At 43.0% G+C, this 23423-nt stretch overlaps 1 protein-coding gene across 2 annotated transcripts in view; it reads left to right on the plus strand.

Annotated features, from left to right (window-relative positions):
• Positions 1–23423, plus strand: part of MSRA (methionine sulfoxide reductase A) — a 239589-nt gene that overhangs the window by 102646 nt on the left and 113520 nt on the right. For both annotated transcript variants that reach the window (XM_063423133.1, XM_063423140.1), the window contains exon 3: positions 4438–4557. In XM_063423133.1, the coding sequence (XP_063279203.1) occupies positions 4438–4557 (120 nt within the window). The remainder of the gene's footprint in view (positions 1–4437; positions 4558–23423) is intronic.

The following is a 23423-nucleotide window of genomic DNA, read 5'->3' on the forward strand; positions in this document are numbered from 1 at the left end:
GAAGACTATTTCAGCTTATGCTGACTATTTATTAGGAATATGCAAATTGCAGGGTTGCCTATGGAAACACAGGGTCCTTGGTGACAAAAAACCTTGTTCAGAGGATCTATAGGAGTATTGATCCATAAAAAGAATAGCTGGAGAAAATGGATGTGGATGCTGGAAAGGAATATAGATTCTATAATTTAATCCCCGAATTGTTTGATTAATATTTTTCATAGGGATGCTTGAACGTTTAAATATTCCTGTCTGAATCTGAGTTTGAAGTTCAAAACCAGAAAAAAAAATTAAAATACCTTTTGAAATTCCAATTTAGAGTCAGTCAAAACCCATCACTATTCTTGTTTTTGTTTTGCAAATTAGCAATTAAAAAGTGACAAATGTTTTCAGTGCTTAAACACTCCTCTGCAATACCCATTATGTTCAAATAAGACTTTTTTTTTTTTTTCCCTAGGAATGTGAGTGTGCTTCCCTGTATTTCCTTTTTTTTTTCTTCCTCTTAGGAATGCCTCTGGAAGCTCCCTCTGTAACTCCAAAGCTGCACTCACTTCCCCAGTCCTGGGGATTATGCAAATCACTTCATGAATAGTTTAAAATCACATTCATGTTTTCAAGTTTTAAATTACAAGATGGGTGGCTTATTTTGCTTTTATGGTTCATTTCCGCCTTTATTTTTTACTATTTTGTTTCCCCCTCCGAGTTTTTATTTAATTATTTAAATTTATTATTTAAACTATTTATTTCTTCAGTTTCCTCACTAAAGCAGTAATAATTAAGGGAAGTAAACCTTTTTTTCTTTTGGTATTACAAGGCGATGTGAAATCTCGAACTGAAATTATTTTCCTGTTTTGGTAATAATTGTCCATATTAACCATGGCTAGAGGCAGCCAGTGCTCTGGAAAACAGGCACTCCACGAGCTCACGTGTCTAATTCTGGAATATTATGTGGGATTTTATTGTTAATATTTCTCTCCTTATGACAATTTCTGTGTCGAACGTGGCACCACTTTAGCAGAATAACAAACATCAGCTGAATGGATTAATGCTGGGGAAAGCAATTTAGCTCTGGATTGTTGTAAATGATGTCTCTTTACCAGCAGGTTGTTTTATTATGACAAAGATTTCAATTTTATCTGTTCTCGGGGATGGGAGGATTTATTGTTTGTGTGAGGTGGCAGCGCACTTGAGAAAATGATGAGAGTGGTTCTTCAGGAGAATGAAACCCCTCTCTCCCTCCGGGAAATGAACTCGGGCATCAGCTGCAAGGGGGAAAAATTCAGCAGTCCGTGATGGGGACACGGGTCACTGCTCAAATCCACAGAGTCACAAAATAGTTCAGGCTGGAAAAGCCCTCCAAGGTCAAGTCCAACCATCCCCCAGCACTGCCAAGGCCACCACCGTGTCCCCAAGTGCCACATCCACAGGGCTTTCAAATCCCTCCAGGGGTGGGGACTGCACCAGTGTCCTGGAAAGAGGGGCAGAGATGATTATCAGTGAGAGAATTCCAAATAATAGTTATTGATTGTCGCTGTAGGACACGAAATGAACCACACTGACTCCACGAATTCTCAGAAGGCCAGAAAAAAGGGGTTTATTCAAAATGTGATTTCTTTATATACTATTTACAGAGGCCAATATGATTGGATGGCAAGGTTAACTCCTCTTCAACCACACTGGTCAAGCCAGAGGGCCATCAAGAAGTCCCTCCTCTAAAAGGAATGAATGACATAGATACAGTTAACAAAAAATCTCTTCTTGTTTACATCAAATCGCCTGGGAAAGAGATTTCACAAACCAAAACATCTCAGGCATGAAATCAGGGCTAAAATTGATCAGGTCATTGGCCACAGCCCTGATGATCAGGGATTTCAACAGCAACATTAGGGATTTATTGAGCATTAAAATCTCTGAAATAAAATGCTAAGAATGAGCATTTCTGCTTTGTGTTTGAAGCTGGGCCTGTATCTGAACTCAACCTGAGTTTAGGTTGCCCCTTGTCGTGGTTTTGTTTTGCTAATTTTTTGTTTCCTGGCCAGTGCACTAATTACTGTGGTGGGTTGAGTGCCCACTAGAATTATTTACTCTTTTTCTGCTGTGAGATAGGGTTAGGAGAAGAGCAAAGCAGGCTCAAATGTTAAACAGTATAAAAAAAGCTTTATTAACCAAACTATAAGGTGGAAAAAAATTAATAAGAATCAGAATAAAACCTTCAAAACACTTCACTTCCCCACAAACTTCTCTTTTTTTCACTGACAATGTGCAGAGACAAAACTTAAAACTTAGGTTAGTTTACTACCTCTAAAAATAGTCTTTCATCATTTCTTTTTGGGAGAGGAGTTTCTTTTGCTGTATCAAAATTAGTTACTGATTGTTTTTGTCAGGGATGGAGGAAGCTGTTGGCAGCTGCTCAGAGAGGATCACTTCCTTCTTCCCTTTTCACCACAAATCAATTAATGCAAAGCAAACACACTCCTTAATCTTGGGTTGCTCATTCACACTCAGGTGCCAGCCTAGGAATATGATGAAGGAAAATGTGGATCTGTCCTATTCCTTGGCACGGATGATGCTGCTCCTTGGCCACCCCTCGGGGTGTTTGTCCATCCAGGGGTAGATTGATAAACTGGCCCCAGAGTCATTCCTGCCTCCCCTGCTGTGGGCACAGCTGGGATTTTAGGCAGCTGGAGCTCAAATTTCTCTTGGAATATGAAGGATGCAAAGCACTGAGGAGTTAGGGTTGGGCAGAAGTTTATTTTCCATGCGTCTCACGCAGATGCAGACTTGGGATCTAAGGAACAATCCCCAAAACAAGTTAAATCTGCTTGGAAGATTTTCATACAGCCTTGGTGTGCCCAATTCCATGGGGGCTCCAATGGCCCCTCTGCTCTGGGGCCAGGCTGGGAGAGCTGGGGGTGCTCACCTGGAGAAGGGAATGATCCAGGGAGAGCTCAGAGCCCCTGCCAGAGCCTAAAGGGGCTCCAGGAGAGCTGGAGAGGGACTGGGGACAAGGGATGGAGGGACAGGACACAGGGAATGGCTTCCCACGGCCAGAGGGCAGGGATAGATGGGATATTGGGAAGGAATTCTTTCCTGTGAGGGTGGGGAGGCTCTGGCAGAGGTTTCCCAGAGCAGCTGTGGCTGCACCTGGATCCCTGGAAGTGTCCAAGGCCAGGTTGGACAGGGCTTGGAGCCACCAGCCTGATTTAGGTGAGGAATCCAAGTCCAAGAGCTCTGGTTATCTCTGTAGTGAAGGGACAATAACTGCAATTTCATCATCAGTTTGTATCTTCTGCAGGAATTGTCCTCAGGAGGTTTCTGTCTCTTCCCAGGATCTCCAGAAGCAGACATGGCTCTTGATTCCTGCAGCTTTTTTAAGCACCTGAATCAGAAGTAGAAATCCCAGTTCCGTACTTTTTGGTGCATTAAAACTTAAATTTGAAGTTAATCTCTGAAAGTTCAAAGAAAGAACATTGTGAGCCATCAAGGCTCCGTTCTTCTGGTCGTGCTTTGAGGGATCATTTCTGTGCCTTTTTAACCTGTCATATCTGCACTGTTACCAGGAGAAAAATCTCATGGATCACTGATTTCTGTGTCTATAGAAGTAGTGTATTTAATATTTAGTTTATCTTTACTGCCTTTATTTCAACTGTTTTAGAAAGGGAATAATAACAGGATGTTATCATTGAAAAGGACAATTCATTGCTCCAGCTTGACAATACTGGAATCTCCATGACACTCTAAATAAATAATTGAATAAATAGTCCCCTAAACATTTATTTAACTAAGCCATCAGACAACTGTCGGTGTTGGTGGTGTTAGTTCCTTAATTCCTCTAACCAGGAGAGATTTTAATTTACACCCTCAAACAGTCTGATGTCCTTTGATAATTTGCCATGGGGGTGAATGACTACAACAATCTTGTCTGAACATCAAATATCTCTGTGCATAAATTGTTAAACTGAAGCATTTTTCCTTTTATATAACATATAATATAATCCATTTTTGCTGCCACCTCTGCCTGAAAGCAGAAAATTAAATAACTGTTTGCCATTAATACAAATTATTGTGTTTTGACAGCTTCCTAATCAGCTCAGGTAAAAATGGTGCTGCACAAACAGCACAATTGCCTTGTAAGGAACTTTTTTCTTTTGGTGTGTGCATGAGAATTCTCCTTGTTTGGGCCTTCAAACCCTTCCAAGGTTTGCCCTCTGTGATAAATTGATATTCAGAAGCATAAATCAAGCTGTGTTTGAGTCGTGCTCTGATGCAGAATGGATTTCTCTTTATAGTTACCCTATAAATAAACTTGGAAAACACTTGACCAGCAGGTGCTGCCTATAGATGTTCCTTCCACTATGCCCTGTGTCAATTAATATGCAAATGAGAGATTGAGTATTGGCAGATTTTGACCTCACAATGTCTATTTTGTGCCCTCTTCAGGTATGGGCTGTTTCTGGGGAGCCGAGAGGAAGTTCTGGAGGCAGAAAGGAGTTTACTCCACTCAAGTGGGTTATGCAGGAGGGCACACCCCAAACCCTACCTACAAAGAGGTGTGCTCAGGTGAGTCTTTCCTCTTTGGTTTTTAAAGATCTGGAGTGGAACCCTGAATTATGAATGACAACAAAGAGTGAAATGAGTGACTGCAGTGGCTGAGGAGATTTGGGGTTGGCTTTACATCCTAAACTGTACTGAAATCCATGGATGCCCATCCCATTGCTGTCTCCTAATAATTAATGAGTCAACGTATGAACAAATATTCTGTTCTGATTAATAATCTGTTAATTTTTCACACAGTTCAGTGCACAGCATCCAGTCATTTCCAGGCCAAACTCCTCAATTTATTTTTCACTCTACACTACAAAACCCCAGCACAGTTTCTTTCTGCGGTCTGAGCCACAGAACCCCTGGCAGCCAACTAATGCTGCTGGTGGAGAAAATCCTGGCTTTCCTGGACTCACCTGGAAGTTTTCCTTTGGTTTATTTTCTTGTTAACATTTTTATGCCAGATGCTGACATGGGGGCTCGTTCTTAGTGACAAACTCTGGCATGGGCCTCATGGAGAGGGTGTGAAAAGTGACACAAACGAATAATGGACACTTGGAAGCCCCAGAGGTGCTGCAAGGCAGCCAAAAAGGCAGAAACTTGCTGGAAATTGTCAAAAGTGGGAAAAGGGATGATTTAAGGTGGAATGGAATGGAATTGGGAATGGAAATGGAAATGGAAATGGAAATAGAAATGGAAATGGAAATTGAAAAAAAGGGAAGGGAAATGGAAATGGAAATGGAAATGGAAATGGAAATGGAAATGGAAATGGAAAAAAAGGGAAGGGAGGGAAAGGGAAAAGGAAAGGGAGAAGGAGAAGGAGAAGGAGAAGGAGAAGGAGAAGGAGAAGGAGAAGGAGAAGGAGAAGGAGAAGGAGAAGGAGAAGGAGAAGGAGAAGGAGAAGGAGAAGGAGAAGGAGAAGGAGAAGGAGAAGGAGAAGGAGAAAGAAAGAGAAAGAAGGGAAAAGGAAAGGGAAAAGGAAAGGGAAAAGGAAAGGGAAAAGGAAAGGGAAAGGGAATTAAACTGGAATGGATTGGACTGGAATGGAATGGAAAATTATTTTTCCATTTTATGAGAGAAGGGAAGGGAAATTAAAATTGAATAGAATGGAGTGGAAAATTCTTTTTCCATTTTCTGGTGACAGCCATACAGAGGACAATCTGAAAAAGCCTTCTGGAGGGTGTGCAGGATTTGGAGCTATTTTCAGTGCGTTCCCCTCATACATAAATACTCCATTTTTGGCCAGCGTGAGACAACCCAGGATGTTCATTCAGCACCAAACATCTTTTCATATTTTGCTTACAGATGTTCAGAACAATTCTGTTGCTCTGTATATTCATAAGCTTTCAGAAATCTGCATAGCTCAAGTGGCACTGAAATCAGAAGGGAAGAACTCTGCTGTTGTTATTCATTAACTGGGGATGTACAATTACCATATAAAATATGCAGCTAACGATGATTTCCTTAAAAACGGGGTTGTTCATGGGCTTGTGGTTCAGGCTGTTCACATGTGAGCAGGTCATCTGGGTTTGCTTTCAGTTGTTTTCCTTTGTTTATCTTCAGTGACTGGAATGTAAGGAAAAATAAAACATGTCTGGTTATTATATGATATTAGGTAGAAGGCTGAGATTTAGTGAATTAAACCAATTTATAATCTTGTCAATTCTCATCTTGCTGAGGCATTTTCTCTTGTGCACAAATCGTAATTTCCAAAACCTAGCAATTCAATATAAAAATGTGCCACACAGACTTTGTTTCTGCTCTGAGTTACATAAAATATTTGGCTGTGGAATTGTTTCATATCTCCTGATCAGCAAATCCACGTTTTTCTGAGGAATACTAGTGCCTTTTGCATAAGAATTAGTCTTCCATATTGGATTTCCAGCTCTCCTTAAAATGTCTTGGCTTCCAAAGGTCACCTGGAAGGCTTCTAAGTAACTGATGGAAGAGAGAGGAGAAAGGGAAAATTAATTTCTTGCTCCGTTACCTCCTGTTCCTGTGGTCAGCTGGTGATTTCCCAAGTTAACTCCATAAGCCCAGAGCAGGGTGGTGGTTGGGATGTTGTTGTTTAGGGGTGGAAAGGTGTGGGGAGGGTTTGGCTGGGTAATGTGGGGTAAATTTTGCATATTTGTGCATAAACTGTTGATATTAAAGGCAAGAAAGGGAAATCTGATGGGAATTTTTCAGGAGTTGTTGATGGCAATAGAGAAAAAAAATTGTATTATAGGAAAGGTCTTGGCTTCTCAGATCTGCCTTTCCCTAAAAATACAGAAGAATGTTCTGTGACAAACTGTCAGCATGTTCATGGAATCCTGGAATGTTGGAATGATTTTGGGTGGGAGGGACCTTAGAGCTCATCCGGTTCCCCCCTCTGCTGTGGACAGGGACACCTCCCACTGTCCCAAATTGATCCAAGCCCTGTCCAACCTGGCCTTGGACACTTCCAGGGATCCAGGGACAGCCACAGCTTCTCTGGGAAACCTGTGCCAGGGCCTCACCACCCTCACAGCCAGGAATTCCTTCCCAATATCCCATCTAACTCTGGCAGTGGGAAGCCATTCCCTGTGTCCTGTCCCTCCATGCCTTGTCCCCAGTCCCTCTCCAGCTCTCCTGGAGCCCCTTTAGGCTCTGGAAGGGGCTCTGAGCTCTCCCTGGAGCCTTCTCCTCTCCAGGTGAGCACCCCCAGCTCTCCCAGCCTGGCTCCAGAGCAGAGGGGCTCCAGCCCTTGGTGAATTTGTGACTCTCCTGATGTTCAGACTTGGCCTTGTATTCCTTGGAGAACCCTTCAGCTGGACACCACAACACCCTTTCAAAGTGTCTCTGGTTCTCCAAAGTGTTTAAATGTATAATTAAACTACAGATATTCCCTTCCCTTTCTGTGGCTTCTAAAAGGGATCTGAAGGTTTCCATGGGCAGGAACTAAGTCCACAAGATTAAAGTTTCCGAGCAGTAATGAGAGTGGCTCAGAACATTTTCTTTTGTTGTTACATTGCTGTCAAGAGAATAGATTCCTGTTGTGCCTTTGTCTGGTCCTTTTTTTTATCCTTATAAGAACAGGATATAGGAATTTTAATGACTGTGAAGAATCTCAGTGTTCACCATGCCCTTGATCTCTGCCTTGACAGGATTGCCCAGTTGCTCCACCTCTCCCCTTTTTGTTTCCCCCCAGTTCACCTGTGAGAAAGGAAGGAAAGGTCAGCCAAAGTGCAAAATATTGCATCAATCAAAGCTGATGTCATGAACTGTGGGAATTACTGTTTTGTGTATTTTTTGTAGCAATTGAAGAACAAGATTTTGTAGAAAAATCCGTGATTTTTGTTAACTAGAACAGTCGGAACAAGTTGTGTCTCTGCAATCCTGAGATTATCGTCCTAGGATACTCCTGGATATGCATCTAAACCTTGATATGACCCTAGAAACCATAATTTGTCCTCCATGCAATTGCTAAGTCATGAAATAAAATGAATGTAGCAATTTCACTTCAAAAATCGTTTAGAAAGGTGATGGCAGATGCTGCTGCAATGATAAAACCTTGGCAACAAGAACCCAGCAGATGCACTGAATTTCACTTACCTGCTCCTCTGCAGCTCTACCTCCCAATTTTCAAAGCTGGCACAATTGACATGTGTTTTTTCAGCAGAGAAGCTGACCAAGAAAACTTTTATTGCATTTTAAAATCCAGGATGCAGAAACGGTGTCTGTGGATTTGTCCTTTAAAAATGAAAGGCAGAATAAATAATTATTTTTTTATGGTAAATAAATGGTAAATAAATTTGCTATTGCCTGAAAAACAGGCTCCTTGGGATGGCAGCAGCTCTGCTGAGGGAGCTCTGCTCCATCTGTAATCAAAGTTGAGTTCACTTTTCCATCTCAGAATTTGACTTCTCAGGGTTAATGTCTTGTCTGGTTCAGGCTTGAAGAAACCAAAGTGATATTTATTATTTAGATACCTGATTGTGCCTCATGGCAAATTTAAAATCCTAATAGCCTCACTGCTGTCCTCTGCTCCTTTCATCTATTTATCCCAGCATTGCCCACAATCACGGGCTTGGGTTGTAGCAGCAATATAAATACAAAATATATTATTTATTATTAACAACTTTATTTGAATTGTATTCCACCGAGATATGTTGTTTCCATCTTTCCCGTCTCCTGCTTTATTAAAGATATATATAAGATGAAAATGCGGGAGTCCCAGAGGTTGAAAGAGCCATTACAGAGCAAGTCAAAGACAAAATCTTCTGACCTGGAGCCTGCAGGAAGCTCCCAAAGGAGCTTCATTTTCACAGGAGACTCCATGCAGGATCGGGCTGGGATGTTCCCCGTGTCACTGGGCCTGAAAATAGAAGATGCAGCACAGAGGTCCTTTTATTAAAGTATCAGAACACGTTGTATTTGTGAAAATGCTGTTAAAAAATAGCTCAGTGCTGTTGTTGTAGCCAGTGGGGGGTTTCCTAATTTTTGTTCTTTTTTTTCTGTGGGGGCCTTATAAAGAAAAAATAAGCTACAAAGGCAGTTACTCAGTCTGTGCTCAAACTTACTCGCAGAACTGGTGGTTACTACAGGTGGTAGATATTGGGAATAAATCCTTTCCTGGCACAGGTTTCCCAGAGAAGCTGTAGCTGTCCCTGGATCCTTGGAAGTGCCCAAGACCAGGCTGGACAGAGCTTGGAGCAACCTGGGATAGTTCCCCTGGCAGAGGAGGGGGAAAGGGATGAATTTTAATGTCTCTTCCAACCCAAACCCCTGTCTATGAAGCCAGGGAGAAGCTCCAGCTCTCGGGAGACCATGAATTAAAGCAGGTGATGGAACATGTTGGTATTTGCCCTGCATTTCTTGTTTATTGTGGTTGTATTTCTTTTGCTGCTCCTGCTGCTCATTCTCCCAGGTGAAATCTTCCTTCCTTGCAGGCACAGGGCTGAAATGCTGTGGTGTCAGTGTGGATGTGTCTGATAATGTATTTTTCCTGAAACTGGGAGAGCACTGCAATTACTCTGTGCAAACATCACCCCCTCTGACTTGCTTGTTTGATGGAACACCTTCCTGTGCTGGCATAGAAAAGTTTGGAAATTGATTCTTGTCTCATTGAGGTGATTAAGATTTTGAATAATTCTGCAAGTGACCTGCACAGTTTCTAGTTGTTGGAGGAATAATGAAATTATCAAACCACAGGAGTCTGACTTGCTTCTATTTGCTCAGCTGCCCGAGACTGTTGTAGTTCAGTTTTTAATAAGTAAATTATGGTAGTGAGGTTGTGCTCTGTCTTACCTTTGCAGACCCTCACACTTTTATCTGAGCTTCCTCCAGGTGAGGAAGACAAAAACTCCAGTTTTGGAAGAAAAGGCAAAACCTTTGGATCCTCCTGGCAGTTGTGCACTGCAGCAACAACAATTCAAAGGATATTTGGAGAAGGATTTTGGGGAAATCAGAGGAGTTCTTGGATTTCCTCACGGGTTTGTCGTGGGCTAAGACTTGAGCACATCATTGCAGGTGAATTCTTTTCAAGACAAAAGAGACAAAAGCCTTTCAGAAGTTTTGGTGCACTAAAAAAGGGCAGATTGTGAAGCTGGGATTAGCAAAGGTTTAGGATGGCACGTGCAGATTTCTGGATGAAACACTAAAAACTAAAACCTATTGCAAGGTGGAATCCATCCCTTTGTGTCCCTCAGGTTGGAAGTCCTGGGTGTAACCAATGGAAAAGACTCATCCAATTTTTATTTGAACACCCAGAGTGAGAGAAATTCCGCCATTTCCATCTGTGGGCAACTTCCCCTCAATAATAGGGTGCAAACCCCCTCTTAAATGATTTGTAGGACTCCATTAATTCTTTTTAACACTGCAGCAGAGATCTTTGCCTGCAGAATCCCGCAAGGCACCCAAAATACTTCTCACAAAAGATAATTGAGGTACAGCTGAGGCCCCTGCTGGTTGTTGCTCGTTGACTTCAAACCCCTTTCCAAAAATTGTGTCTTTCTGTCTGGGACCTGGCTGCTCCTACAAGAGGGGCAGGAGGGAGGGTGGATCACTCTTTCCCTGACCCCAGGATGTTTAATGGAATACCTTGGCCACTGCTGGCATAACTGGGTCACTCAAAGGTTTATTTTGCCCTTCACTGGGAAACCAAATCCTCTTTTTATTTAAGCTGCTTTTCTTGAAATTTCTTGGATGTATAATCTCAAAAAAGGAATAAAAGAAAGGGAGGATATTGGTCAACTTTAGGGTCCCTTCCCACCCAAACCAAACCAAGTTCTCTCTTCATTTACCTCCCAGCTTCCAGGTATTAATGATTTAGTCTTTATTCATCACCGATGACCTTTTCCATATTAATTTGTTTATCCACCTCTTTAATACGATTTTATCCCTGGCATTCACAAATAGGAGGGGAAATTGGGGGTTCATTAACTCCAGTGCTGAACCCGTGCAGGAAGTTTCAAAGAGAACTTGATAAAGGATATTTTGTTAAAGGTTAATTCTTGGCAGCTACAAATCAACATGTCTGGAAATAAGGTGTTTATTCTGAGGAGTAAGGAAAATTTGCTTTACTGATAGTCTTCTTTTATTTCTGAGTATTCCACAGTGATGTGCTGTACCTTTGTACTATCAGTAGGCTCAGAGCACTGGGTGAGCTGGGAAGTGATGAAAAACCAAGGAAATGGGGGAAAAAAAGACATATCTGCTGTAGGAGGTCTGAAAATATCACTTATGCACAAGGCTGCTGTCAGGAGGTGTTTTTTCTTACCCAGTAGTTGAAATAGTTGCTGTTATTCATCTGCTCAGGATTAAAATTATGATGAGAACTGTGGCCACCAGCACTAGAACAGTTTGGAGTGTTTGTGAAAATGATGTTATCAAAAAGCTCACTGTTGTTATGGCGGCCCGTGGGGGTTCCTCACTTTTTGTACTTCTTGTACTTCTTGTTTTTGCTCTGGAGACGCTTGTAAAGTAAAAATAAGCAACAAAGCCACTCACTGAGTCTACCAAACTGTGATCCTGGAATTAGGGAGGGACCTTAAGGTGGTCTGGTTCCTGCAGCACTCAGAGCAAACCTGATTTCCACATGGATGAGGTCACTTCAGCCTGGAGATGGGGACAAAGTGACCAGCCTGAGGTGTCTGACCTTGGACCTTGTCCTTCCAAAGGAGGAGAAGCTGCCTGCCTTGAATAGAACCCTCTTGGAGCTCCTAAAAATCAGCAAAAGGATTGTCCTGTTTGGCTTCTAAAGCACTTCTTCATTTAAAAAAAAAAGGAATACACAAAGTACTTGAAGGAAGCCTTCGAGAAAGATGGAGAGGGAATTTTGACAAGAGTCTGGAGGGGCAGGACAAGGGGGAATGAGTTTACACTGACAGACTAGATTTAGATGGGATACTGGGAAGAAATTCTTCCCTGTGAGAGTGGTGAGCGGATGGGACGGAATTCCCAGAGAAGCTGTGGCTGCCCCTGGATCCCTGGAAGTGTCCAAGGCCAGGCTGGATGGGGCTTGGAACAACCTGGGATGGTGAAAGGTGTCCCAGCCATGGCAGGGGGTGGGACTTTTAAGGTCCCTTCCAACCCAAACCATTCTAATTCCATGATTCCACATCGTCAGGACTCCTCCTAGACTGGTACTTAGCAGGAAGTATTTTGCTCTGAGAAGCTCAGTGCACTCCTTGCACTGCCCTGCTCTTGTTTTCCATCCTTCTGAGGTGTGTTGTCTGTACTGACATTCCCAACCATCCCTTTTAAATCCATGGACCCTAGGAATGCTCTATCTGGGAAGATTTAAGAAGGAATCATGAGGTTTCTCTGCCTGGAGACATTTCTGTGCCTGTTACTGAGCCCCGAAAAGCATCATGGCAGTGAGTGTCTGTGTTCCCACCTGTGCCCACAGTGCATCCACACACACCAAATGTTCCTGGGAAAACAAACCTGAATCCAACGTTTGTCCAACTGGAGTTTTTTGTCTGCTCCTTCCCCTCTCGGTTTAATCCGGTGTTTACTCAGTCAAGCGATTCAATTAGAAGCTGTTTTTATTTTCTTTCGGAGGAGTGAAGAATGTTAATTGTAGCTGAAATGCCTTCGAGTGATTCTCTCCTAATGTCACATTTCCATAAAATCTAGGAAAGCTTTGCTTTCTGCAAAGAGAGTGCAGCAGCAGAAAAAAATGCTGAAAAAGTGGGTTTAATGTTCTGAATGCTGGACTTGGCGTGGACTGGGACCTTGGTGGGGAAAGCAGAGGGAAAAAAGAAGGTCCTTTACTCCCAAAGTGTTGTGTTAGACTGAGAGAAAAGACAGCAGATTGTGCAGGCAGTTGGAGAAATCAAGGCTTAGGAGAATTTTAATTAATATGAAAAGCCATGATCTCAGTGTGTAGAGAGATGTCACTGCCTGGGTTGGAGCAGAGAGGAAGGGAATGGAAAACAGCTTTAATTCTGCTGTCCTTGGGCTCCCAGGCTGTTACTGGGGTTTAACTGGAGCATGATATGGATGGGGTTAGACCTTCCTCTCAGGGATCTTGTGAGCCATGAAAATAGAGCTGCATTCCTGTTGCTGGTACTTCGTGGCCTCCTTTCCTGGAATCAGTAAAGTTGGAAAAGCTGGAAAGTTTGGGAAAAAAAATCTGAGATCATCAAGTCCAGCCATCAACCAGCCCCACCACCATGGTCACCACCAAACCATGTCCCCAAGTGCCACATCCACATGTCATTTGGACACTTCCAGGGATGGTCACTCCACTCCTGCCATGGGCAGCCTGAGCCAGTGTGTGATAACCCTTTCCATAAAGAAATTGTTCCTAATATCCAACCTAAACCTCCCTGAGGCAGTTGAGGTTGTTTTGTCTCACCCAGTGATCTGTGAAATGGGAGAAGAGCCTGACACCAGCTCCCTGCACCCTCCTGTCAGTATGGTGTAGAAGGCAAAAAGGTGATCCATGACCTGGGATTAAGGAGATCCTGATTTATCCCAGCCACAAATTTGCTTTATTCATCCTGAGACGTGACAGGTACCTTGGGCTAAAGTGAAAGTTTGAATTATCTTTGACTGTCATCATTACACGTTGTTTACTTCTTCTTTATTTCCCGTTTTTTTTTCCTCACTTACTAAATTTTTTTTTGTGTTATAATGGCTTAGATTTTTATTTGGAAAGAACACACGGTTTAATCATGTCATTCCCTCTGCTGAATGCTGTGAAACCTCTTTGTTCCAAAGTCAAATGGAACACCATTATAGCACACTTATCACCTGCTAAAAAAGTAATAAATTGGGTCAAACTGATCCTAGATGTAATTCTGCTGATGTTAATGGTGTTACATCAGGAAGAAGTTTCTCTTGGCCTGTTAATATGATGATAAGATAAAAATGTGGCTAGAGAGGAGCAAACAGGCCCTGGGAAAAGAAGTTTCACTCTCACAGATCCTGCCCTGTTTCTGCAACATTTTGAAGCTACAAAGCATTGCAAGAGTGCTAAATATTGACATTTTTACTATTATTATTTTCTGAATGGGCTGGTGATGGTGGGGGAGGTGGTCAGGATTCTATTCCATCCTTTGAATTTTTGGCTCCAGCAGAGCTGACCCTGAACCAGTGGTCGGTGCAGATGGGACCATTATTTTTCACTGCTTCATTTATTTTGTTTTAACAAATGGTTTCATTTTCTCTCCTGCCTCGTTGCTCTGTGTTCAGGGCCAGTTCAACCCTTCTGCAGGTGTTCAAAGGTGTTCAAAGACAGGAGCAATGTGTAATGAGCTCTTCCCTCATGTCCCAGCTGCCTTTGTGAGCCAGTCAGTTGTCTTTAGGTGAAGCTAAAATTAAATGGAAAAGTATAGGCTGGGATCTGGTGTCTTTAGTCTGAGCTGAATTTAAGCTGGAAAGCACAAGGAGAGTAGGATCCAGTTTGCATTAAGTAGGTCAGATTTTGGGTGGAGAGAGGACCTTCTTGCTTCTTCTCCTGAGAGTGCAGCAACACGTAATCCAAAGGCGAAAATTGGAAACCATATCCAAATGATCCAAATAATTGAAATAATCGAAATAATCGAAATAATTGAAATAATCGAAATAATCCAAATAATCCAAATAATCCAAATAATCCAAAATGTGGAAACAGAAGCAAAGATGAGATTCTTGCACAAGGAAAAGCAGAAGTTTGGCTTCCCACAGTGTACCTGGCATGAAGCTGCTGCAGGTGCATCAGGCCAGACGTTAACCCTGGGAATGACTTCCAGGACCTTTCCTTTCTGTCTCTTCCCTGCCCAGATTGCCCCAAGCAATAGAAGAAAACAAACTTCCCACCTGGCTCCTGGTGTCCAGGGAAGGGAACAGAGCTGGGGAAGGGCCTGGAGCACCAGGAGAGGCTGAGAGAGCTGGAAAGGGGCTCAGCCTGGAGAAAAGGAGGCTCAGGGGGAACCTTGTGGCTCTGCACAACTCCTGGCAGGAGGGGACAGCCAGGGGGGGTCAGGCTCTGCTCTCAGGCAACAGGGACAGGAAAAGAGGAAATGGCCTCAAACTGTGCCGGGGAAGGCTGAATATTAGGAAAAATTCTTCCTGGAAAGGGTGGTCAAACATTGGAAGGGGCTGCCCAGGGCAGTGGTAGAGTCCCCATCCCTGCAGAGATTTAAAAGCTCTGTGGATGTGGCACTTGGGGACATGGATCAGTGGTGGCCTTGGCAGTGCTGGGGAACAGTTGGACTTGATGATCTCAGAGGGGCTTTTCCAACCCTGATGATTTCATAATTTTATAACCTCACACTTGTGTCTTAGCAGTGGCCTGGCTTTACCAGGACATGTAAGGAATGTGCTTCCTGAGCATTTCCTCTAAACCTGGAGTTCAGAGGCTTTCAACACAATTGTCTCTTATTTTGGGAGCCCTTTGGGATCCAGACTCCAAACGCCCTGGGCAGGTGTTTGAACCAGGGGCTGTCACACCAAACTTCAGCAACCTTTTGCTACCAGCTCCCACAGTTCCAGATCTAATTAACTAGGAAGAGCAAAATACTTTTCCTGGTCTTTCCCAAAAAATTCACAGACTCCAACCCAAAGTCTCCAAAGATTAGCAGTATCTTTCATGCACAGCAGTTGAGATTTATGGAACTTTGCATAATAAAGAGAATCATTTCTGTGGCCTGCTTGAGGGATGACTATTTCAGGCAGCTCTGGAAAATAAAATAATGAATTAAAAATGGCACAGCTTTGCAGCAGAACTGCATTTGTTGCTCCTGCTTTTCTGCCAGGCAGTTTTGATCCACCGAAGTGCAGGAATAATCAGTGTCACAGCAGATATGGAAGGCAAATCCTGCAGAGCAACTGAGTGGAAAGCCAAGTGTCTCCCTGCATATTCATCTATTTATCGCCTCTGATTCTCCCCTAATTCCTTTATTTTCCATAGGATAATAGACTTTTCTCCATGCACAACCATTGTTCCCATGAAATAGGATTTGTCTGCACGCGAGATGTTCATATAACATGTGAGGGAAGAATTCATCAAAACAATTGAGCTGCGAGCAGGGATCTCACTGAGTTGCTTTTTGCCTCCTTTATTCCCATCTTTTCTGCATTTGAATTGTTAAACAGGAGCTCTGCTGCAGTGTCAAAGAGTGCCTTACAAAAGCTGTTGCCATAGAATTACACCTAGAAATGAGTTCTTTTTAAATCAGCAGCACAACAAGTGGTTATTTATTTGTACTCAGGCCTATTTAACAGCTCTTCATTACAAGAATGGCTCAGAGTTTGAGGAACAACTTATCCATTACAGCTCCTGCTCCCAGAGTATTCCATAAAGAGCAGATAATGACTTCTCACACATTTCCTAAGAGTTCTCAGAAAATAACTCCTTCTTTTCTCACCTCTTCCCCCTGAACTGCCCCTGTGCTTGTCACACCAGCAACACAACCTCTTTGGGATCCCAGAGTGGTTTGGGTGGGAAGGGACCTGAAAGATCATCCAGTCCCACTCCCTGCCATGGGCAAGGACCTTCCACTGTCCCAGGTGGATCCAGGCTCTGTCCAGCCTGGCCTTGGACACTTCCAGGGATCCAGGGGCAGCCACAGCTTCTCTGGGAAACCTGTGCCAGGGCCTCCCCACCCTCACAGGTGTTATAAATGCATAGCCAATCAAATGAATAAAAAATGAATTTTATTAATAATTTACAAAATAAAATTTGGAAACAGAATTTGCAAAATGAAGAAGCCACAAATACAGTCCGTGTCGAGACCGGGGTTGGCGCTGGGTGAACCCAGCCCCAGCCTCTATTGCACCGTAGCTCCCCTGTTCACAATTTCAGTCCCAACAGGGTCAGTTTGGTATAAATGCCAATCCAATTCCTATTAATAAAATATAATTTTATTAATTAAAGTATTACAAGACAAAATTTTAGGCAAAACCCACAATCGGAAGCACAGTGCCGATGCCCGGGATCGACACTGGGTGAACCTCAGTTACAGCCTCTATTGCACTGTAACCCCCTCATTCACAAATTGGGCTTTTTCAGAGTCCTGGTTTTATGCAGTTTATTTGGCCCATGGCAGAGGATTTCCCCACAGTTCTTTGTCTTTGGGGTGGTTTTTTCGAAATCATCTCTGCTGTCCAACCTGCTGAATGGGGTTTCCCCACAAAAGAATGGGTGTTAATTTCTCTCCCCTGTTGTATGAATGGGAGGCAAAGTCCTGAATGAAAGGTGTCCCCCTGATTGTATCTTCAGTGATATTTGGGTGTTTCACAGTTCTGCTGCCCCTGGAGGACTGATTTCAATCTTGATTTGTCTTTTATTCTGATGTCACTAGCGGGCTCCCGATTCCCGGCAAGGCGTTGTCCTTTTCTGAATGCCACCCCTGGGTGTTGCCCGTCCTGAGATTAGCTGGTTTCATGCCTGACCTGCTTGCATTTTATCTTACAGAACATATTTACATTCTACATACACCAAAAACACGAATTAATATATCATATTTATTACAATTGATACACAGTTTTTGGTTGGACGGGGCATTGCTTCACACTTCTTTGTCCTTTTTAACTCCTTTTCCATATTCATGTGGTTCTGTCCTCACTGCTGGAAGGTTGATTGGATTTTCGAGAAGAGGTGAATAGTTGATTCGATTTCGGGGAATCTCGTGTTGGGATGCACACCCCTGATGATGAAGTCTAGATCCATATCAAGCGATAATTGTCGGTTGTTGTCGAGTCCATCTCTTCTCGTAGTCACCTTCCTTTCTGGTGCAAATCATGGGCCTTGCCCAAGTATGAGCAAGGTCGTTCACAATTCTTAATCATTTCACTTTATTTCCAAACCCAGGTGACTGCTACTGTATTCCTCCTAAAAGTGGCTGAATTTATACCATTGATACATCGTATTACATGACCATGAATGCTTATACTTTCATATTGCATGAACCAAAATTACGTCATATATTACACAGGGAAGGATTTCTTCCCAATATCCCATCTAACCCTGCCCTCTGGCAGTGGGAAGCCATTCCCTGTGTCCTGTCCTTCCATCCCTTGTCCCCAGTCCCTCTCCAGCTCTCCTGGAGCCCCTTTAGGCTCTGGAAGGGGCTCTGAGGTTTCCCTGGATCCTTTTCTTGTCGAGGTTCCTAGCTGTCCCAGCCTGGCTCCAGAGCAGAGGGGCTCCAGCCCTTGGAGCATCTCTGTGGCCTCCTCTGGACTCTCTCCAGCAGCTCCACGTCCTCCTGCTGTTTGGCCCCAGGGCTGGAGGCAGCTCTGCAGGTGGGGTCTCACCTGAGCAGAGCAGAGGGGCAGGATCCCCCCTCCCCAGCTGGTCATAAAACCCCTTTTGAAACCCCTCCTAGGCATGGAACTTCTCCTTGGCTTCAAGGACATTCCCCTTCCATTCAGAGGGGTGGCACGGGTGTCTCGGGTGATGTGCCGGGATCTGTTTCCCTCCCCTTTGCTGCTCCTGCCTCTCGTGTTCCTCAGCAGCGGTTCCGTGCTGGAATTTGCCTGGCAGCCCTTTGGAGCAGGAGGGGAGGAGGAGCAGGGGCAGCCGGGCTGTCACCTGGACATTCAGCTCCTTCCCTTTCATTCCTGCCTCCAAGGCTGATTTGGGTCACCTTCAGCTCTTCCTGCCCATTGTCCTCACTCATGGAAAAGGAAGATGGTTTATCTTATCTTCTAAGGGGCTTTGAAATTCATGGATATATGGATTTTTCTGGGACTGAGTGTTGAAGGAAAGCAGAGGCAGGAAGGGGAACTCAGATTGTGTTTTATCTCCTGGAGTCATAGCAAATTTTAGCTGATATATTTTGATATATATACCTCTGAATTATTTTGTTCAGCTGAAGAGGAACACTAGATCTGAATATTTTGCTTAATTTTAATCTCTGTTTTAAAGTTCCTCTCAGGTCCTGTAAGATGAAATAGATGCTCCAGTGTGTAATATAAAATCTTCTTTGGCCATCTTAGAACTGTCCACATTTTGCAATATTTAATATTACAAACTACATACAATGTCTGCCCCCCAAACTGCTTTCCATATTTAACTGAAACATTATTTTAATTCAAATAAGGTTTCAGACAGATCTTTACAGCTCTGCAGGATGTGACTTTCTGTCTTCATTCATTCCTTACATATGGAGTGAAAATTCACTAAGTTCATTGGATTTACTTTTAATTTCTAATCAAGTTACTGACAAAGTATCTCCTCCTGAAGCTTTTGCAATTTTAATATTAAATATAATAAAAATGTAATAGCAAAGGTAATATTAGTTTTAATATTAAAGTGTAGATGGACTCTACCATGTTGTCTCCTTCGCTGGCAACCTTCTATGAAGATTGGGTTTTAAAATCATTCTGCTACAGAAATATTCTACAAACATTTTAAACCAGTTCTCCAATGAAGGTTTTTATTCCCCCTAGAAGTATTTAAAATGCTTTTTGTTAAAATCTGAGTTGAATGCAGCAGCATTTCAGTGCTGCAAGCCAAGGCAAATCTAATTTCATTGTAAAATTCCTCCATTCACAGAAGCAAAATAATAATGAAAATTAAAAAAAAATACACTCGGCAGGGGGAAAAAAAAAATCCCAAAGCCAGAAATTTCTGCTTTTGCGAGGATAGTGTCAGTGGTGCCATTTCCCTTTGAAATAATTCCTCCCTAATTGGTATCCCAATGTAATGGGTAAGTGAACATATTTCACAGCAGCAGCTGTTGGATGTTCAATGACTGGAAAATACGGCGCTGGTGAAGTGTGTGGAGTGCTCATCCCGTCAGGAGGAGTAAGTTAATCATACACAATTCACTGAGCACTGGAGCTGCATTTGCAGAGCAGGGGCTGCCTTTTAATTGTGGCGGGCCCTTTTTCAATATCTTGCAGGATCTTTTGTCTCAGCCGCAGCAGTTTTGGTTGCATCCCTAAAACTGTCAGTCTTCCTTATTTTTGCAAGGGCCTAACAATTCCTCCTTCACAATGCAGCTTAAATTGGACCAGATGCTGCATCAATAGAGCAGTCTGCCCATCTCAGAGGCATTAAGCCCAAAATTATTTAGAAAATTGAAGCCTTTAACATACTCTGGATTAATGTGATTAAGTAGAGCTTGCTTTAATTCATAGCCATCTATTCCTTTATTAATAGCCATTTCATCAACAGGAGCGGCACATATGGGGACAAGATGACTGAAAGTTAAATTGATTGCTGGAAGCCTGGAAGAAAAGCATTTAATGTTTCAATAATAACTGATGTAAGACTTCACTGCGGGGCATTTTGGATAGATTTAGACCAGCTTATGAACACAGTATTTATTAGTATCTTTTAATTTTTATTATAAGCTTGCTAAATGCGAGTCGGTGGGGTTTCTTTTGTATTATTTTTATTTTTAATCCCATCTTTAAGTCTGCATTTGATATACAAGATTTATAAAGGAGGGTATCTCTCATGACTGATAATAGCTGGGTCAGGCCACAGCAGAGTTAGGACATCTGAAAGGCTTAGGAAGAGATAAAATATAAGAGAGGATAATTTGTTATTATTTGCAGACATCCATTTTTGATCCTAAAACCATTCCAGGTGCTGAAGGAGTGTGTGAGAGCTCTTGTATGGCCCATAATACAGAAGTGGGGCATCCCTCACACACCTAAAACCCCATTTGTGGGGAGGGTTCATGTCTGTCTTGGCTTATTTCCCAACTCAGGAATTACATCTGTGCAAATTTATACAAAATCATGGAATCGAAAAAATCATTGAACAGAACGACACCATCTCAGAATCCCACAGTGGTTTGGGAGGGAATGGACCTTAAATCTCTTATTCCACCTTGCCGTGGGCAGGGACACCTCCCACTGTCCCAGACTGCTCCAAGCCCTGTCCTTGGACACGATGTGAGTAGGGAGAGAGGCATTTACAGGATGACCCCACACCCTGGAGTGAGCATTCCAACCACTGACAGCTGAAGAGATCTAATCCCAGTGCCTGGGAACATTGAGGAGATCTAATCCCAGTGCCTGGGAACATTGAGCAGATCTTGTTCCAGCACCTGGGACAGCTCCCAGTATTGTGTATTTGCAAGTAAAGCCAGTCCTAAATTCTGCTAAATGTAATTGAGGTGGCCAGGGTTTCTTGGTGTGTTCAGACTGGTCTGATTCAGCTAAAATAAATCTCTGATTTAAAATGGAGAAGGATGACAATGAGGTGTGGATTTGTGACCGTAATTAGAGTCAAGGAGTAGGATCCTGGAAACTGGGGGTGGAAGTCTTTACTCCAAGCTCTCATGGGAATCAGGACCATCTCCAGCACTCATCAGGCCATCAAGCCAATTCAGGAACAGCCCCAGGGTGGAGGTTACAGAAGGGCTGCACTGCAGGACTCTTCTCCTGGTGACAGAGGTTCTCCAAATGTCCCATTTCAGCTGTTCACATTGTGGGGTATGGCCACTGTCACTTGCTGGGCTGTCTGTCCCTGCTGAGGAAAGAAAATGTGGAGCTGCTGGAATGAGGAGGCCACGGAGATGATCCAAGGGCTGGAGCCCCTCTGCTCTGGAGCCAGGCTGGGAGAGCTGGGGGTGTTCACCTGGAGAAAAGAAGGATCCAGGGAGAGCTCAGAGCCCCTTCCAGAGCCTAAAGGGGCTCCAGGAGAGCTGGAGAGGGACTGGGGACAAGGGATGGAGGGACAGGACACAGGGAATGGCTTCCCACTGCCAGAGGGCAGGGATGGATGGGATACTGGGATGGAATTCCTGGCTGTGAGGCTGCTGAGGCCCTGGCACAGGTTTCCCAGAGAAGCTTTGGCTGCCCCTGGATCCCTGGAAGTGTCCAGACCAGTCGGACAGGGCTTGGAGCACCTTGGCATAGTGGGAGTTGTCCTTGGCCAAGGCAGGGGTTGAAATGAGATAATCTTTATTCTCTCTTCCAATCAAACCCTTCTATGATTCTGTGACATCCTAAGAAGATAAATAACGTCAAACATTTCTCCCTCAGTGTTACAAAACTGCATTTTATTCCAGGTCGGATTTATGTAACCTCAGCTTTTGGCCACAGGACCTTCCAGTGCAGCAAAACCAGACTCATTTCAGTATGAGAAAAAAAGAATCTCCAAGGAATGGTAGCTGTGAGAAAGGAAATTTGTGCCCCTCCTTTTGCCAGAGTTGTTATTTCTAAATTCCAACTGTTCTCCAAGTATTAGGAATGTACAAATCCATAATGAGAGCACAGTGATCCACATTATTTCCATATATTAATTCCCTGAGTTTTTGGTCTTTTTTTTAATAAATTAACAATAGCTTTTTTTTCCTCGTTGTCTTCTAAATACTCTTGGGCACCCAGACTGATCATTCCTTTTTGGATGAATAAATGTCAAGGAATACTGGTTTCACTTGAATTAAAAATCCCTTCATTGCTTTGCTGAAATGATCCCCTTAAATGGGAACATAAAAAGGACACAAATGACCTATAGTTGAAAACTCTTGATTTGGGCCTGGTTGAACAGAAATAATGGATAATCAAATACAAAGAATGTTCATCGGGCTTAAACTGGAGGTAAATGGTTTTACTGGTCTCATGTGAATGATATTTACATTTTAGCAAAAGAAAAAAAGCAAAACTGCTTTTTGTTTTGTGTGAGTAGCACTGCACTGTTTACTGGAATTAATTTTAATTAATTGTATTAGTGGATGAAATAAAGGCTGCTCTTATTGGCTTGTCCCAGCATAATTAATCATGGTAATAATTCATTTTACGTGACTTCTCGAGGTTAAGCTTTGGTGGAGCCATTCATTAAAATTGAGAATTAATAATGTCTAAAAGGTTGGCCACAAAAAAGGGAGAAATATCTGTAAAGATTTATTAAAGGCCAATGACTGCTCTACTCCTCTTTGTTTTTTAAACCTGGTTTGAGACCTGGGTGGTGCAGCTGGAGAAGTCTCTCAGCTGGTGTTTGATCTGGCTCTGTGGTTGATGGCCTTTGTGGAGTGTGTTTTTCACAAATCCTTAAGAAAATCCTTCTCAGCACTAAGTGGGGGTTTGTGCTCAGATTCCAGCAATGAGGAATTTCTCTCTCCACAGTCAGAATTGGGATTTTCTGGAATAAAGCCTCTGATGATGCTGGGCATGGAGCAGAATTCTTCTCCCTGCAGGGACCTTCGTGAGGGTGGTGGGGAAAATAAAGTTATAGTCAAGGAGCTGAAGCAAAAATGAATCCCCAGGATGATTTCCTGCCCCAAACTTTTTTGATTTAACAGAGTTTTCAAGGGTCTAAATATCTTTTTATCAACCAGACAACCAGTTTTGTCACCTTTTGTGATTTGAACTCTCCTTTGTTGCTCTTTGCAGACATTTGTACCACACAGCCAAGACTGCAAATTCCTGATTTCCCAGTTTCTGGCCTTACCTCAATTTTTAATATCTCTCCTACAATTTTTAATATCTCTACTGGGCAAATTTTAAGCCTACTCCTTCAATAACCTTGC

This window comes from Prinia subflava, chromosome 2 (genome assembly GCF_021018805.1).
Source record: "Prinia subflava isolate CZ2003 ecotype Zambia chromosome 2, Cam_Psub_1.2, whole genome shotgun sequence".
NCBI classification, from domain to species: Eukaryota; Metazoa; Chordata; class Aves; order Passeriformes; family Cisticolidae; genus Prinia; species Prinia subflava.